A 20,104-nucleotide genomic window follows, 5' to 3' on the forward strand; every position below is an offset into this window, starting at 1 on the left:
TAGAAGAATTTTGTTACTTTTCTTCTGAATTGTTACGTCTTTGCAATGTCACTGTGATTTTATGTGCTGCACGGGTATGTGTTTGCTTACAAAATGGGATTATACTTAAAATAATATAAAAACATAAGTGATATAAGAGTGTTTTTACAATGGAAAACGAAAAACTCTTAATATTTTATCGAAATTCTTTGAGTGAAGGGACAGTAATAATTTTATTCCATGCAATTACAATTTAAAACTGTCACAAAATTTTTATTTTTAAAATTCAAGTTATTTTTATTTCTAAAGTTTTTTTCCTTGCTATTCATTGTTCTGTGTACTGAAATGTATGGTCTTAATGTAAAAATTATCAACATTAAGATAATTATGAGATGAACTTGACATTTTGAGAAAATCCCCACTATATATATATATATATATATATATATATATATATATATATATATATATATATATATATATATATATATATATATATATATATGTACTTCACCCAACTTTTAGCCTGTGATTAATAGGGTGATTAAATTGACAAAAAAAAGTTGTAGTTCACTAAGGATATTACTCTGCTTGCTTTAAAAAATTCGAATTCAAAGTTAATACCTAAAAATTCAACATAAAAACACACATGATGCTTAATGCACACGAGAAATAGCTCCCCAGTGTTGGTGTTGAGTACGGCAAGAAATATAACCTATTTCTTCCACTCCTATATTTTATTAAACCAAATTCTTAAAAGAAATACAAAAATTTCAACATATTTCTAAACATAAACTCTAGTTTTATTGTACAAGTTAAAAGTTATTGAAGACATAAGAAAATGCTTTTACCTAATTCTCCATAATACAAAAATTATCTAATTCTTATTTCAAAACATAGCAATCCTCCCACCGTTTTGATTGGTGGTTTACTTTACTAATCAAAACTAATTATATTTCTTTGAATTGAAATGAATGAAAATTATAAAGTTAAAAATATTGTTCTGAAAGTCCCAAGTTTTTCAGCTCAAAAATTTAATTGGCACTTTAATAAGTCTTCCACTTCTCGTTCTCACTGTTTTTCCAACTACCTGCAAGTCCTTCTCTGGTTTATTCTTGCATGATTCATTATTTATTAGATTAGGTTCAGCGGGTGAGGAAATTTCGAGTGGGAAAATCTTCTGCGCCTGACGAGTTCACAGGATGAAGTTTTAAGGCGAACCACTCGTACTTGCCCATCTTTACCAGGAAAAACATCTATTATTTTAGCCATTGGCCATAAAGCTCTTTTTTTTTACCGTCAGCTTCGATTAAGACAATATCTCCTACTTTCAAAGGTCCTATCGGTTTACTCTTTGATGGCCGTTATAGTATTGGCCCAAGGTATTCACTTCTAAATCTTTCTCTTAAAGCATTGTGCAAATTTTGCTGGTACCTTAATCTTTTATTCAAATTTACTTGATCAAGTTGATCTAAATCTGGCACTCCGACATCATCTATTTCTTTCAAGAACATAGCTGGCGTCAATGGAATGAGTTCATCCCCTTGTTCTGAGACATAAGTGAGAGGACTAAAATTTATTGTTGTCTCACAACCACAAAGGACGCTCGTCATTTCTTCATAATTTAAAACTGATTGGCCTAAAACTCTATGAAGAAGCTTTTTAACCATCTGCACCATTCTTTCCCAAAATCCTCCCCACCATGGGGAAGCAGGAGGATTAAAGTTCCATTGAATCCTATTCACAGATGCTTCAATGTCGATCATTTTCCAATCTAATGATTTAAATAGGTTCTTAGCTTCTATAAAATTGGTGCCATTATCGCTATAAATAACTTTTTGTCTTCCTCGTCTGGCTATAAATCGTCGTAAACCAAGCAAAAAACTTTGTGTTGATTGAGAAGTTATTAATTTCAAATGGATGGCTCTGTAGACAGCACATGTAAATATAATTATCCATGCTTTGCATTTTTCTCTAAGCATCAAAGGTCCCACCAAATCTATTCCTGTTATTTCAAGCACCAATGCATGTTTGACTCTGTTTTCAGGTAACACTCCTGGATTGCATTCAATCCTCGTAGTTTGGTGTCTTTTACATCTCGCGCAACAAGCTAAAACTTTGCGAATCGTCTTACGAGATTCGCATGGTACATACTTTTATGCATGTAAAAAATCATTAATTCCACAAGTTCATGTGTGCTTGGAAGCAGTATAGGACTGATAAAGCTTTCAAGATCTTTTCTTTCAGTTAACTTGGTGCTTACTCTTGAGATACCTTCTTCGTCTTTAAAGACACATAAAGATTTTAACCTTGCGATATCTTCGTCATTAAATGACTTTTGCTGAATCTGCTTCATTAATACTTTTTCAGCCTCATTCCATTCGTACAATTTCAGCTCGCCAATCTCTCATTCAGTTCTTGTTTTCTAAACATTTTTGAGGAATCTTAGAATCCATGCCGTCATTCTTAAAATTTTTATGTAACTCGAAAAATATGCTAGCATCCATCAATTTTCAGTGTTTTTGCAGGTAAGAGTTGCCACAACGGTTTTTCTCTGCTCTAAGTATATTTCCTCTTCATTTTCTATTGGGTTTGAATTAGGCCACTCTTCTTTAGACTTGAACAACCAAAGTGGGCCCTCCCACCATTTAGTTTCCAGAAGCTTTGAAACAGTGCATCTTCTAGATGGCAAGTCAGCAGGATTACTAATACCTGGAACATGTCTCCAATCCTTGGGATCACTACATTCACGTATTTTCTTCACTCTGTTACAAACGTGTGCTCCCCAGGGTAGGTAATTCTTCTTAATCCAGAACAGGCAGTTGTTGAATCCGTCCAATAATATGTTTAATTTATTTCCAGAGTTAAACTTTTCGTGACGAATTACGATAACTTAGCGCCAATATAACAAGCTAATAATTCAAGTCTTGGAATCGTAATTTTTTGCAGTGGAGAAACTCTTGACTTCGCCTGTAAAAGTTGCACTTTTATTTCATCTTGTGATTCATTTGGTGTTGAGTATGGCAAGAAATATACCCTATTTCTTCCACTCCTATATTTTATTAAACCAAATTCTTAAAAGAAATACAAAAATTTTCAACATATTTCTAAACATAAACTTGAGTTCTATTGTACAAGTTAAAAGTTATTGAAGACATAAGAAAACGCTTTTACCTAATTCTCCATAATACAAAAATTATCTAATTCTTATTTCAAAACGTAACAATCCTCCCACCGCAAGAAACGTAAGTAGTCACGATCTTTATCATTTACTGAAATTTGAAGAAAGGCACCTTTTATATAGGAAATTACCCCGATGCTGTTTTCTCTAAATTTTAGAATTATCACGGGTATCAGTTCCAGCTAATTTGGCCCCTTGGCTAAGTAATCATTTGATGAAAAAGATCCTTTCTGTTTGGCAGACGCATCAAGAACGTGTCTCACCGGAGTTGTCAAGCAGTTTTTAAAAACTGCTCGGTGAGGAAGGTAATGTGCACTATTGCCTTTAAGTTGTTCAGGGACTTCTTCTATAACACCTTCCTTACGCCAATTTTCAAAAATTGCATTTTAGTCTAAAAATCTATTAGCTTCATTAAGTTTTGCTGTAGTAGATAGTAATCTTTTTTCGGCTACTTTTCTGTTGCCAGGCAAGATGTTCGCTTCTTTGATCCATGGCAAATAAATTTCATACCGTCCTTCAGAATTCAATTGAACTGTTCTTTCGAAGTGCAATTGAACTGTGTCTTCTATTTCCTTTTGATCTTTTATTTCACATGCATCTGTTATACCTATTGCTTCAAGCTTCCAAAGGTTTTCTATGTCAGTGCTCTGAGTTAATAGAGAAATCAAAACATTCAAAAGATTGGCGTCAATTACTGAGGGTTTCATTTTCCTCATAATGACCCTTCCTAAACAAGTCTCTACTGCAGTTAAACCACACGCCAAATTGCACACTTTCCCAGTGTAAAGTTTCCCTGCTTCATCGGCTCCAATTGATAACTCAATAGGCTGTCGATGATTCCCAATATCACTAAGTGAGATGCCCTTCAATACCATTTCCTGTATCCAAGGTCCATCATGAAGTCGTGGAACAAAACTGCAAATTTTATGTTGATCCAAAACATGCATATTACAACTATAACTATTTTTCAAATCGGTAACTTTATTAGAAAAAGATTATGAATTTCGCTGCTTGATTTTGACCCTCCAAATAAGCTATGAATCAATATTTGAATATCAATTTCGCAAAATTTCAGTTCCTCAACAGTTCTCTTCAGAATATATGAGTGTTGAGAGCCAGTGTCAATTAATGCTCTTATAGCACGTTTTCCTTCTTTACTCTCAATATTTACCATTAAAGTTTGAAGGAATATCTCTCCAGAACAGCAAGAATTCGCAAGTATTACATTTTGGCATTCACTCGAATCAATTACTTTCTCATCTTTTACTTCGTGCTTGTTTGGCAATAATTCTGCACACATGATCGACCAATGTCTCTTAGCACAAATTAGACATTTAACACTTGATTTGCAATATTTTGCTTTACGTCCCAACTTAAGACATATAAAGCAAGCTTTCTTATTCTTAATTAGTTCTTATTCTTAATTATTCTTAATTAGTTTTACTTCCAGAAAATAACTCATTTGCTGTTGGTATAAATATGTAAGCTCCAGTCTTCTTTTCTTTCTTAGTACCAGCAGCAATAAATTTGAATCCAGTTTTCACTAAAGAAATTCGTTGTTCTCCTTCCCCTTCGTTTCTCAGAAAGGATAGCAGTTGCTTCAATTTTTCACAATACGTATTTTCTTGAACTTTTGTTGATGAATAACTCCTTAACCAAACTCTTAAACTCTCTTCAGGAATGCACTGTTCAACCGAAGGGAATAACATTGCTGCATATTTGTCACTGGTCATACCTATTGACTCTAAAGACTGAAGGTAGGATTCCAACTTATTGTATAAATGAGTTACATTTATTCTTCTCGGTTGTTCTGTGGCATTTTCAATAACTAGACTCAATAATTCTCTGACATAAAATTCAAATAATAATTCTTCACCACCAAATCTATTTTTTAAGCATTCAATAACCTTATCATAATTCTCAGCAGTGGCGGGGAAACTCTGCACGATTTCTCTAGCTCTGGAACCAACTACGGTAGCTTGATATATATAATGGAATTAATCTTTTTCCATTTCTAGGTCATCGTGAATATGCTTAAATTGATTCCAGAATGTAAGACAATCCTTAATGTCACGTCCGAATTGTTTCAATTCAATCTTGGGTAACTTTAATTTTCGTCTGCTTAGCTTTGGCGACGAACTAAAGGAAGCCAAGGAAGGTTCAACTTTCTTATTGAAATAGTCTGCAATTTCTACACGAGCGAGATCCATTTTTTCATTATACTCTTCGGTACTTGTTTGTTCTATTTCAAATTCTTCATCAGTATCAAACTTTTTTTCTAGTACTGTTGAGTCGAATTCATTCAATATTCCATACAGTCGTTCTTCAATATTCCATACAGTCGCTCTAATGTGGCACTTTTAGTTTTTAATACATTATCATCTGGTAACTCTTTATTTAATTCTTCAAATTAAGTATTAAACGTTTTAGTAAAAGAAGCTCTAGTAGCTCCGCATTTTCTTAATATTGCATCCATTCTTAACTATGATATCAAACTTAACTTTTAATTTTGATCAATGAAATAAATCTCATAACAAACATATTTACAGTAACTAGCCTGTTACTATTGCCTCTTATCACGATCCGGGTCACCACAAATGTTGAATACAGCAAGAAATATACCCTAAATAAATATATTTCTATATATTTATTTAGCAATGAATATATAATTTAATATGCAAGAAATATATTTCTTCCACTCTTATATTTTATTTAACCAAATTCTTAAAAGAAATTCAAAAATTTCAACATATTTCTAAAATAAACTTGAGTTCTATTGTACAAGTTAAAAGTTATTGAAGACATGAGAAAACACTTTTACCTAATTCTCCATAATACAAAATTTATCTAATTCTTATTTCAAAACGTAACAGTTGGCCTCTCTTCATCACGCTAACTCTTACTGTTACCCACATTTATGTAAACAAAGAAATTTTTTTGTATTTTCTGAAGTTACAGTAGAGAACCAATTATCCGGGACGCTAAGGTCCATCGCTATCCCGGATGTCTGAATTTCCTGGTTTTCTGGATCGACCAAAAAGAGTCGTTAATCGATGTTTTATTGAACCCGAATTAGAGGGAAAAAGTGTAATGCATAAAGTAAGAGAAAAAAGAAAATTACTTCTAACTTTAAAAAAAAACAGAAATTATAGAAAAATAACATTTAAAAGAATAAAAAAATTGGCAAGTTTAGACAAGAAAAACAAGTTTAAGAAATACAAAATTCTCGTATTTATTTTTTGAAAATAATTACAATTCCTAAATTGACTAATATAAACAAAACCAATGGTTAAATAACGCAATATATTTCATACCTAATTATACTGGGGAAACGATAAAATAAAAGGAAAACTTATTAATCTAAATTAAAACACTTGAAAATTATCGAAACGATAGTTAAAATAGGCACTAGCATAAATATTACAACCCGGAACAAGGCAAGATCAACGGAATTTTAAAAAAAAACCTAATGATAAAATTTATGAATAAAAAGAATTAATTTATTGAGTGCGAAATTTATCGTGAAAAGAAAAAAATATCAAACGTAGTGGAATCAGAAAAACAAAACTGCAATCTGCTTCATAAAATAATCCTATGTTTAAATTAATAAACAATTCTCCTTTTATTATTTTTTGTTGTCGATAAAAACACAATATTTAATTACAGCAGATGTGATTCCACATCAATAAAAACTTGCAAATGATACCGCACTTCCAAAGAATGAGAATTTATTCAGAAGAAAAAGATTTTATTTTTATTAATCGGTGTCAAATAGATAAATATATTTTTCTCTTTCATCTTCTGTTCACTGATATGCATGCAATGCATTTTCCCCACCCCCTCGTAAATCAAACAGAAAACGAAATCAGCATGCCACACCCTTGAGCTTGATTGACGGCCTAAAGGAGGAAATGACGTTTCTCTGGGTAAACGGGGAAAAAAATTCTCCCCTTCCTTGCATTTTCCTCTACTCAACTTCAAGGATGAGTTCAATTTCCGCTTTTTTTCATCATCGTTCTAGTTTAAAATGGCAGGAAAACCGATCAAAATTTCCCCCGGTTTTCTGGTTTCCCGGTTATCTGGATACTGGATAAATGGTTCTCTACTGTACTAGCAAATAACTGCAGGAGTCATTGGGGAGAAAATAGCTCCCTATTGAAATTTAAAAATTAATAAAGTTGATAAGAAGTATATTTCCTATGATAGGTAAGGTCAAACCTCTATATCAGTAAATTTAGATTAGACAAAAAGATTATATACATTTAAAATTCATTTAATCTAAATTGCTGTACAATCAGGAACCAACTATCTGGAATGCTGAGGACCATTGCCATCCCGGATGTCTGAATTTCCCGATTTTCTTAATTGTTAAAAATGGTTCAATAGAGCTTAACTATATTCCTACTTTATTAAATTTTAAAACATAGCTGTTTTAGGCATTCTAACTAAAAATTTGCATTTTTTTATCATTCTTTTTACTTTATTATTTTAATATAAAAGAGCTTAGCAATTTATTTTTATTCGAATATATTTAAATAATGATTACATAATTTAAATACTTTGTAAAATAAAAATTAAAACTCTTTTGATAAATTCTGTAATTTTTGAATAAAGTTCATCTTAATTCTGTGGTGAGGAAAGGGTTGAAAATAAATTGAAGAGTCAATAATTTGTTTGCAAAAATATTTTTAATTGGTAATTTGATTTCACATCATTTTATCTAAGTCTACTCTGCTTTAAGTTTGAATGAATGAATGATTTTTTTTAAAGTTTGAATTTCTTTTATGTTTGACTGAATGAATGAATTAAATTTAAAATAATGATCACTCTACTTTTCCATTTACTCAGCTTCGAGGTTGACACATTCATTATAGTTTGCGATAAAGCGAACAAAGTATTCACCAGTTTTTTAGAAATCAGATAAAAAGTTTTATGCTGTTCTGCTAACTATATTCCTACTCAATTATTGAACAAAAAAGTAGTCATATTTTAGCAATTTTTGTATTCCAATAAAAATTTGTATTTCCACTTACTTCATTTTCTTTTTATTTACATAAGGATGAATCTTTTTATCATCCTTCCTCCTTCTGTTCACTGATAAGCACATTTCAAATTCTTAAATCAAAGAGAAAACAACATAGGCATGTTGCTCCTTTACATTTGATTGATGGTAGCTTATCGAAATCCACCAATTCTTTCCCATACACAAGAGAATGAACAATTTGTTCCTTCCAATTTTCAACCAAACAATCTTCAAGGTTTAAAAAGAAGCATTAAGTTTTCTGTCAACACATCAGAAGAAAAAATCCCCTCACACTTTCCCTCTACTTAATTTCAAGGATGACTGGAATTTGCCTCAATACTTCTAGTTAAAAATGACAGAGAAATCGAGCAAAATTTTCCCCTGATTTTTGATACCGAAAAAATTTTCTGTATTTTATTTTAGTTGTTTAAGTCTTAAGTAATGGATACATTGAAATACAGTGCTGGCCATTTAATGTGATCACATTAGCACTTGAAGGTTTGGATTCCAATGAAATGTTAAATCCACTAATAGAATCTGCTTTCCATAAGAAGATGAATAGTATTTTCTCAGTTCTGCACAGCATAAAGAGAATAAATATGCTGTCCAAAATGAAATAATAAGATTAAATTTTCATAATTTCTTAAAATTTAGTTTTTAAAACTTTTATTTGAGTATGTGAAACTATTTAATATGATGATTAAAGTTACGCAAATCAAAGTTGTTTCTGTTCTTTAATTATAATGAAAGTAGAAAAAAAAACTCTCTTCTAGTAATTAGCTTATACAGAGAACTAAATAAAGTAAACACTTCTTATTTTTGTGCTTAGGAACTATTCTCTCTGTGTGCACCTCATACTTCTGTATTCTAACAAATCCTATTTCCTTTTTCTCTATAGTAAGGAAAAATTCTTAGTAATTTAAGTAAATATTAAGTAGCACCTGGTATTGTTATCTGACATCTTCTCTGATTGGTATTGAGCATTTCTGATCCTTGGACTTGACTGCCTCTCTCACACTTTTAATAACTTTTGATGAGTTATCTAGTTTTGACTCAGATATTTGGTTGTTGGAATAACTGAAGAAATTTCAATGTTATCCTATTAGAGTAATCCGGTTCTTGGTAATTTGAAAACAATAATTTGTTGATTTCTGTAATCATTTAGTTTACAAACTGGCTGTATATATATATGATTTAAATTACAGTCGGACCTCTATTTAATGAAATCGCTAAATCCCGAAAAAAAGTTAGTTATATGGAAAATTCGTTAAATAGAAAATCATCTTTTGAAATACTTACACAACGTAGAATAGGCTTTAAATTCATGGATACTAGAAATAATTAAAATTGCAAATGATACACCTTTATCTTGTAAATTATTATCTATTATTTATTTTATAAATCTTACCCATAAAAGAAATCTGCAATGAAAGTAAGAATAGAACAAAACATTATCCAGTGTTATACTATCATACTACATATATTTTCCCTTGAATAAAAATGCTAAATTTCTATATATTAAAATTATTGCTGCATTTATTATAAATGTAATTTTAAACATACATTTTCACATGCATTCTTAATTTTAATTGCTATTGATAAAGTCTGTTAATTTTGTTTGAAAAAGTGTTTTTTCTCATAATAGGTCTCGCATTTTTGTAATGCACCAAAAATTCCTTCAGGCGTATTCTCCTCAAACTGCAATCCACATCGAATTGTTTCAAATGATTTTAACATTTCATCATATGAAGGTTTGCTAATTTCTTCATCATTTCAGTCTTCATTTTCTTCGTCTTCCTCACAATTTATAGCTGTATTGTTTTTATTTTTCACACAGTCCAAAATATCTGATTCAGTAATGTTTCGGTGGTTTCAACTTCAGAATCAATAGAAAGAAAATCATTTATCAGTACATCATCATTAATTTCGTGGTTCTCTCTTAGCTGTACCCACATTTTTTTAAGTTCCTCTAAAGGAATATCATCCTCATCCTCACTTTCTAAATTCTCAGCATTGACAAAGAACCCAGCTTTAGCAAAACTGTTACGAATGGTACGATCTGTAACATCATAGTTCCATGCTTTGGAAATTTCTGTTATGCTTTCTCACAAATTAATCTTTGGCCTTGATTGCTTATTTTCAAGCGCAGTGATAACTTTTCGTACAATTCTTTTGCGGTAGTGCAGTTTAAAGTTTTGAATCACCCCTTGATCCATTAGTTGTAGCTTTGATGTAGTGTTTGGAAGCAAGTAAAAAACTGTAATGTTTTTCAGTTTTTTGTTGACTTCCTTCGGATGGGCAGGGCACTTGTCGAAAATTAGAGCAATTTTTCGATGCTCTGCAATCATAAGTTTGTCCAACTTTTGAATTCATTTTTCACAAATGTCTGCCGTCATCCATGATTTTTTGTTGAATTCATAATCAACCTCCAAAGATTTTGTGCCCTTAAAACATCTTGGAGTTTTGCTTTTTCCTATAATTAAGGGTTTTAAATTCCTTGTTTTCTTTTAAACTTGTCAAGCCATCCACTACTTCCTCGAAATTCATCGTGTCCCAATGCCTTTGCAAATTGCATTGCTTTCTCGGTTATTAAAGGTCCAGAGATCGGTGCGTTTTTGTCTCGCATTGCGTGCATCCACTTCAAAACTGCCTCATTCACATCTTCATAGACACATGTATTCAAACGTTTTGAACAAGGATTTGGTAAATCATTGTTTTCAATCTTATCACGGTTACTTATTATCGTTGATAAGCTGCTTGAAGGAACACCAAATTTTGATGCAATATCTTTCTTTTCACACCTCTACCCACTTCTTGAAGAATTAATTTTTTTATTTAATGGTTAGGCATTTTCGCTTCGACATTTTGCAGCCGCAAGAAAAGCAACAAGCAGTACTCTGATCAGCAATCTAAAAACAGGAGGCGATTTCGAGAACGGAGCTCTACTGAGTGAACAACGAGAATGTTAAAAGTTTTTCTAGAAAGGAAGTGAACAGTGGGGGTGGGAATAATAGGACATTTCAATAAGGGACCAGGGACCACACACTTTGATGACCCATTCCCTTTATCTTCTCTGCTCACTTCCTATTCAAGGAATTTGACCTCTCCCCCCTTTTCTACTTTTCTAGAGGTGTTGCATTTCTTGTATGAAATGCAAACAAAAAGGGAAAGGAATTTTACTGCTTTCTCTAAAAGTTAAGGAAATGCAAAAATCAGTTTAAGGTCATTCCCCCCCATAAAATGCGTTAACAAGTTAATAATGTTCTCAAATATTTTGGGAAATGGGGAAAGTAGATCTAAAAAAAAATTCGTTAAATAGAGAATTCACTTCGCTATTTAGAAGTTATTTAACGAAGAAATTTGCAAAATGTTCTTGGTTCCACGAAAAAATTCGCAAAAAGAAGTTCGTTAAATAGAAGTCCGACTGTATATTATTTATTATGAATTCAGATAAAAGATTTCGCTTTCTGTTCGTTTGCATTTTTAGAATAGAATATTGTTTTTTTGCAGGTTTTTCTCAGTTTAGTTACAGTTTCCAAATTTGATGTAGCATTAAATGTTACTTGTTTTATTTCAGCTTTAAGTTAGATAAATTTTGTTACAATGTTTATAGTAAGAATATAGTTATTCTTATTGGAGTTGCATAAAATGATTTTTAAAATCAATGAAAAAAAGTCTTTAAACAATGAAAAAGAATCTTTAAACATTATTCAGAATTTTATTTCTAGTTCAAGGTCTTGCTAGTATGCTCTAATTTTCTAGCCATTGTATTATTTGTATGGTACATGATAACAACTTATATTTAAATAAATAGTGAGATTCAATGTTATTTTACCATAACTTCTTAGTAGCAATCTTTACAACTACCATAATTTTAAAATTTTAAAATGTGAATGAGTAAAAAAAAAATTTCCCTTCCTGCAATAAGCTATACTAGCTTTAATGATTTTCATTTCATGACAAACTTTCTTTGTTCAATTTTTAAATAATTTACCCCAAGAAGTCTTTTTTAAAAAATATTTTAAACTACTCTATATTCATATATTTAACATTTTGACTTCTATGGAGACCTGGGGATGCAGTTATTTAAATTTCCACTCTAAAGATGTTTGAAATGAAATTCTCATCAACTTTAATTGTTATCAAATTTTTGATAAATGAAATTCTTCATTTGTAAAACAATATCAAAATATTTCATTAAAGTTTTTGTTCAAAAAATTTATGATTAAAAATAATATTTTATTTAAATAAATATTTCTAACAAGTACTTCAGTCTGATGGTTAAACTCAATATCTTTTTCTTTGTTAGGACTCTGAGTATTAAAGAAAAACTTTTGGTTTCAAAAATATTTTGTGGCATCAAGAAGAGAGACTTTTCTCCATTATAAAAATAAGAAATCGAATTCAGATACTTATTTATAGTCTCAAGAAATTTGTTTTTTGAAAATTGCACTGTATGATATTTTTTATAAAATGTGTGACTCTTGTATAATGCAGTAAACTCCGCTATAGTGAACTCTCGGATGTAGTGAACAAAATGCTCGTTCCTGTGCCTTGCTACCCACGTATAATGTTATTTTTCGTGAATATAGTTAACCAAAAAAGAGAGAGCAAGTTGGATGTTATGAACTTTTTTCTGCTTTTGACTGATTTATTTTCTTCATTTATTATACATATTCAAAATAATTTTGAAACTTCTACTTCAAAATCAATACATATACCGATTTTTAAACCATCAGTAGCATGGAATGTAGCAATAAGCATTTTTTCTTGTTTGCTTCATTATTGAACAGCATTATTGAATTGGTTCGGCATTCTAAGAAGCTGCAATCTTCCAGTATCTGGACAAATGCTTCAAGTCAAAGCGAATGAATTTGCAAATGATTTGTTAAGACAACTTTTATGTGTTGGAATGGATGGGATTAAAAAGCTGAATAACATATATTCAGGAAAAATTATCCGAGAGTCTGGAAGTTTTTTCATATCTGATGTTGAGAATTGCCCATCAGCTAAAGATTACTAATTTTTTTGTATGAAAGACGAAAAGTAATGAAAAATAAAAGTTAACACATTTTTGTCACTATGTATTGTTTTTCAGTCATTTATTTTTATTCCACTTTATTGGTCATTTATTTAAATAATGCGTTATAAAAGGGGGGGGGGTGGAGTTAAGAACCATTAGTTAAAATTTTTTCGGAACGGATATAGTGAAGTCCCGGTTACAGTGAATCGGAATTTCGGTCCCTTGAAGGTTCACTATGGCGGGACTTGATTGTATAAAATCTAATTGAAAATTTTTTTGCCTTTAAATGTGTACTATGTGTAGGAAATATTTTTAATTGTAATGATATGTTTTGAAACTTTATTTTTTAGAGAAATTCGTGAAGGAATTCCAGTTGTAGATAAAAATGGAAATAGAGTTGGAAATTCTCAGGTAGCTGCTAAATCAGCCATTACTCAAGTTACTATGTCTAGGATTGGAATGGCTATGCCTGGCATGTGTATGTTTTCCGCTTTTTTTCTATATAACTCAATGTAGGATAGCACATAATGTAGGATAACATCAGAAAACCAGAAAAATCTAATGTTACTAACTTTTGAAAATTTGAAAGGTCGCTGTTTTCTGTGCGTTATATAGCATTCTAAACAAGCTAATATTATATTATTTTACTTTGATTTTGTTGCTATAAAATATAAAATTTTATATTTTCTGTTATTATGAAAAACTTAACCCAATAATTAAGCATGAGATCACAAGAAAATGAAGCCACATACCTGAGTGAAGGTTGAAACTGGACTAAATATTTTATTATAGAAAAGAGGTTATATTAAAGACAACACTGCTGCCATCTATTTACAACAATATAAACTAATTCTTTCAACACTCCCACTTTAGTTTACATTTTTGGGAATACTAAAAGAAAATCACAAATGTGCAAAAAAAAAAAAATATCACTAAATCATTTTAGTCTCATTGATCTTCCACAATATTCATACTTAGTTCTATTAACAGTTTTTTGTTAAATAGTCCACATTTATATTTATCATATTCACTCCCACTGTCCGAAGCAATCCTTCTCCTTTTTTGGGCGTTTTTTTTCTTCTTCACTTTGACTATTGTCAGGTGTAATTCTCCTCTTGTTAATTCACTGTCTGAAACATTTTTTCTGTTCTTGCTTGGCCTGTCTTCATCACTCTGTCTGCCATCACTTGCTCCTTTTCTTCTTTTAGATTTTGCATTACCACTGTCAGAATCTTCACTTCCACTATCAGAAGCAACTTTCCTCTTTTTAGGCCCACTGTCTTCATCACTTTGAGTAATATCGCTAGTACTTGCTTTCCTCTTTCTTTTAGACTTTTCTTTTCCACTGTCAGACTCCTCACTTGATAAAATAGCTGCTTTAGAAACGATTATACTCCTTTGCTTGGATTCCCTATCTTTCTTACGTTTTTTGTCTTTTACCACCTTCTTCTCCTTCATCATCAAGTTTCACGATCATCTCGTGGCACACGTTTTCTCTGTCAGAGCCTGAAGCCTTTTCTTCTTCATCTGATTGTTCTTTATTAGAATTTTCATCATCTGATTGTGCCTTATTGAACCACCTTCATTGTCAGATTGGGTTTGATTTAGGTTAATGGACCCTTCTGATCTATTACATTCTATTTTAATCCCTAAACAAGAATTTAAATCTTTCATTTCAAATCTTTTACTTAGTTGCCTTTTTGCTAAATTTTTAAGCCTTACTGAGTTGCAAAAAATTAATAAATAATCTGCATAAATATCTACTATTACAAGTTCTTTATCATTTAGTTTAATATACACACAACTATCAAAATAACTTTGCCTAAATCCCATTTCAACTAAGCCTTCTTCTAATGTCAGATACCAAAGCCTGCCATTTTGCTTTAAGCCATCTAGAGCTTTATTAAGAAGTTTCCCATTTAAATTTTGTTCGTAATACTCACTAAACCCATCTGGAATTTTCATATATATTTCTTCATTTAGTGTCCCTTGAACAAAAGCCATAACAGCATCCATTTGATCGATTTCCCAATCATAAATAGCTGCATAAGCCAACAAAACTCTTAATGTTACATAATGAACTACTGAGGAAAACGTTTCTGTATAATCTATTCCTTCGATCTGGGAGAAACCTTTAGCTACTAAACGGGTTTTGTACCTTTCAATATCTCCATTAACATTATGTTTTCTTTTGAATACCCATTTGCAATCAACAATGTTTTTATTTTTAGGCTTATTTACTATGTCCCAAGTTTTGTTTTTAATGTGACCCGCTATTGTTTCACATAAAGATTCTCTCCAATGCCTAGCATTACTACCATTGAGTGCCTCATCAATAGTATAAGGTTCAGAAAGAAGTTCATTTATTGCCACTAAAACATCGGCAAAGCAAATAGGATCTAAATTTGGCATTTGCAAATCTGGCATACCATTGGTATCAAAATTTTGATAACGAACAGGAAGTTTAACTGTTCTTCCTATAGGTGTCAATTTCGGCATGTCATTATCTACAGTTACATTATTACTCTCATCATTATTTACAAAATCGCCTCTATTCAAACCATTAATGTCATCCTGACCTGCATTAATATCATTTTGGAAATTTAATTCATTATCACCCCTGCTAACATTATCATCATTTTGGAGTTTATCTGATGTGTTGTCAAAATCAACAATGCTCCCACTGAATAAAGAGTCATCACTGAACTCTGGTGAACTTTTGTCACTGTTATTGTCATGATACATATCATGTTCCAAAAAATGCACATCTCTGGCTACAACAATACTATAATTAGTTGGATCAATTAGACGATAGCCCTTCCTATCCTTACAATACCCAACAAACATTAACTCTCTAGCTTTCACGTCCTATTTTAAACGCTTCTGTTTGGGAATATGAACAAAAGCCCGACACCCAAACACCCTTAAGTATTTCAAGTTTGGCTTTTCACCACTCCACTTCTCAAAAGGTGTCATGTCTGGAACCGCAATGGTTGGAGATATATTTTTACAATGAGCTGCTGTTTCAACTGCTTCAGCCCAATATTCCTGGCCAAGGTGGGCATCCACCAACATAGACCGAGCTCGCTCAACAAGTGTTCTGTTGTTGCGCTCTGCAACCCCCATTTGCTCCGGTGTATAAGGGATAGACTTTTGATGCTGAATCCCTTTGGAAGCTAGAAAACTATCCATCTCATTATTAACATACTCCGTCCCATTATCGGAGCGTAAAACCTTAATAGGTTTGCCAGTTTGTCTTTCTACATATGCCTGAAAGTCTTTGAATTTTCCAAGAACTTCAAATTTATTCTTTATAAAGTAAACAAAAGTCATTCGTGACAAATCATCTATGAAACTTATAAAGTACCGAGAACCGCCTATTGATAAAACACTCAGGGGTCCACAGAGGTCACTATGCACTAAGCCTAACAATTCTTTTGCTCGTTTAGCCTTACACTTGGGAAATGGTTGTTTATGTATTTTACCTTTAATGCATGGTATACAATCATTAATTTTCCCATTAAAAGAGAAACCCTCAACCATATCTTGCAATCTAACCATCCCTCCTTCACTTAAATGACCTATTTTCTTATGTAATATTTCATTTGATGAGTTTTGAGCAGTAATTAAAGCCATATCATTATGAATATCTAAAGAATATAATCTATCGCTTACACCTGTTCCACTAGCTACTAAATTATCACCCTTATGAACAAAACATCTTTCCCCTGTAAAGGTAGTAACCATCCCAAAAGTTTTGTTTAAATACTTAATAGATAGCAAGTTAGCAGTTAGTTTTGGAACATGCAATACATTATTAAAAGTTACTTTTGCTTTCTCCCTATTTCTAGATAAAAGAAAACTAACACTCCCTTCCCCCTCAACTTCTATAACAGAGCTGCCTGTTTTAATTTGACTAATACTTGCAGTTTGATAATCTGTTATCAATTCTTTATATGGGGTCATATGGAACGAAGCACAAGAGTCCATGTACCAAACATTAGGATTTGGATTAGAATTCGCAACATAGATACCTGCTACATAAGCTTCTTCCTTCATAGGAGTCTTACTAGAAGTAGGCTTTACATTACCCTTTTTGTTAAATTTATCATACGCATTTTTCTGGCGTAGGGGTCTTTGACAATCTATACTTTTATGCCCAAACAAATTACATTTGAAGCACTTCCCCTTAAACTTATTCCTGCCTTTAAACTTCTCATTAAGGAAAGCTTGATCTAAATTCCCATCAGAATTTGGTTTATCATCCTCAGCCATTAATCTAGTTTTAACGTTATCAACAGTTATCTCTTCCCCACAATTTTTCAAAGCCATAATAAGGGGTTCGAATCTATCAGGTAAGTTAGCTAAAATTATTCCAGCTATTAATTCCTCATCTGCTTTAACTCCTGTTGATTTTAATTGCTGATATGCTGAAATTACTTTATGAAGGTAGTCACACATGTCCTTACAATCTGAATACTTAGTGTTAACCAATTCTTTAATTACAGACACTTTTCTAGTTATTCCTTTATCATCATAAGTTTTTGATAATACTTCCCAGGCTTCTTTGCCACTAGATAAGTCCCTCAAATCATTAAAAATTGTTTCACTAACCCCTTCAACTATGTATGACAAAGCTTTGGCATCTAAAGCTGCATCTTCCTTTTTCCCTTCAACATAATCCCATAAATCTCTTTTAATTAAGTGCATTTTCATGGCAAGCTTCCAATCAGCATAATTTACCCTCCCAGTTAATTTTTTATGGCTAAAAGAACCTTCTCCCCCTGGCATGATTATTTTTCTTTGTAAACTTTAAATTAAACTATCAAAAAATATAACTATAAAGTAATAAATTTTCTATTAAAACATAGTTAAATTAAATTAGTTACAAAGTTTAAAAAGAAAAAAACAGCAACATTTATTTAAGTGTTATGCATTTAAGCCTAACCATGTGTTAACACATGCTACCATAATTTATCTATCTTTAATTCTAAAATTTATCAAAGAATTTAAAAATAAATATATTAAACTTAATAAATGTTAGCTATAAATTTCTTGGATCATCCTGGGCCCATAACCTAAAAACTTAACCCAATAATTAAGCATGAGATCACAAGAAAATGAAGCCATATACCTGAGTGAAGGTTGAAACTGGACTAAATATTTTATTATAGAAAAGAGGTTATATTAAAGACCACACTGCTGCCATCTATGTCAGCATTTGTGATGCCATCTATTTACAACAATATAAACTAATTCTTTCAACAATTATCTTGCGTTGCTTTTTATTTTTGGAATAAATTGGAGGAAGATTTCGATAGCTGTACTATAAGTTCTTGATATAATTTTACTTAATTTTCTGTATTGTTGTGAAGCAGTAAATAAAAACAGAACAATAGTTTTATAATGTCATTCCATGCATTTTTACTTTGTTAGGAATACAGAAGTAAAAATTATATTACCAAAGTCTGCTACTATCCATTTCCCCCTCTCTTACTCCAAAATATATTTTGTGTCCAGCTGATTTTTATGAATTAAATTTTCAAATTTAACTAAGAAATATTACTTGAGTAGCTTAACTTTTGATGGTATTTTTTTCATTTCTTAATAAAAAATGGTTTTCTGATACATTTTATATCATTAATCATTTTCAAGTGTTTATTTTTAATCTTAAATCTGCTCTTAATTTTTTTACCAATGAGACAATTTTTATCAAAATCTAAATTGAACTTGTTAGTAAAATATACTTTATAAAAGTCATTATTCTAGTGATCTCTTATTTTACTCTAATCATTTGTAATTGGCTATTATTCCAAGGTAAGGTCAACTAAATAACCAAAATTTTGAAATTAATGTTTTTAAGCAAACAAGAAATAATTTTCTAGGTAAAAAACTGAAGATATGGAAATAATAACTTTAAACTTTATAATATCAGTTTTCAATTGGCTGTAGACTATTAAATGAAGAGCTACATGATTTGAAATTTTTGCCCACAGTAAATGAATTTCTAACAAGTACAGTTTTTTTAAAAAACAGTTTACACTTATAATAGAAAAATGGAATAAATAATAATGTAAGTAAACTGTATCAAGACAGGTTATCTGGTACAAATTTGTAAAAACATTTCACCCTTTTATTTCCTAAAAAATTCCGAAGATACACTTTTGATATTTTATGTTCAACACCAAATTGCATTATTTTCTTTTTTGAGTTAAGCAACTGAAATTAAAATTTTAGCTCGATCATTTTGTTAAGTAGAGCTTGAAACACGCTTCTATTTGGAGCCAAACATTTTTTCAGAATATTCTGTATTTATTTATTGTTTTTGAGAAAAACATCTCTGGCCTGTATTCAGAAACAGTTCTTGAGTTTAAGCACATGCTTTTACTTTGGTTAGCATGAATACTTGCTTAGGGATTGCCAGCTATACACATGCAAATATCAGGCTAAGACCTTGCTAATACAAGCAAAGGCTTAGTTTAAGTCTTACAGCACCAAAGACAAACTCAGTTTTTGTGCTCCTTGACATACCTCCTTTAATATTGTCTGCTTTGATACATCAAATATCATAAATTGTAAAAACTGTATGAAGCGATCATTTAATTTTATGCAGGCGATAAATAAATCAATAAAATAATCTTTTTTCAAGGGCAAAAGGATTTTTTTTCTTTTGTAGAAAAAATTATTGTGGACAGATAATATTGAAAATTTTGTTTTTATGTTTAGTAAGTTATTTTTCAATAGATTTTTTTTATTGTATTTAAGAATTATGAAAGTTTTTATATTTTTTCCCCATATTAAATTCCATTATTTAATAGAAAATTTTTTACCGACAGTTATTAATTTTTTTTTAGTTAAGGTTTTTTAAAATTAGTAGATTTAAGGAAATATTGCTTAA

At 31.0% G+C, this 20,104-nt stretch overlaps 1 protein-coding gene across 5 annotated transcripts in view; it reads left to right on the top strand.

Moving 5' to 3' along the window:
* The window catches only part of LOC107453001 (sideroflexin-1), a 108,134-nt gene that overhangs the window by 58,451 nt on the left and 29,579 nt on the right, over window positions 1–20,104 (top strand). For all 5 annotated transcript variants that reach the window (XR_015430425.1, XM_043052512.3, XM_071187834.2 and 2 more), the window contains one exon: window positions 13,557–13,684. Coding sequence is in view for 4 of the 5 variants with exons in the window: in XM_043052512.3 (XP_042908446.1) it covers window positions 13,557–13,684 (128 nt within the window). In the remaining variant the exon portion in view is untranslated. The remainder of the gene's footprint in view (window positions 1–13,556; window positions 13,685–20,104) is intronic.

Source organism: Parasteatoda tepidariorum, chromosome 11, assembly GCF_982258835.1.
Source record: "Parasteatoda tepidariorum strain Cologne lab strain chromosome 11, Ptep-v5.0, whole genome shotgun sequence".
In the NCBI taxonomy this organism is placed as follows: domain Eukaryota; kingdom Metazoa; phylum Arthropoda; class Arachnida; order Araneae; family Theridiidae; genus Parasteatoda; species Parasteatoda tepidariorum.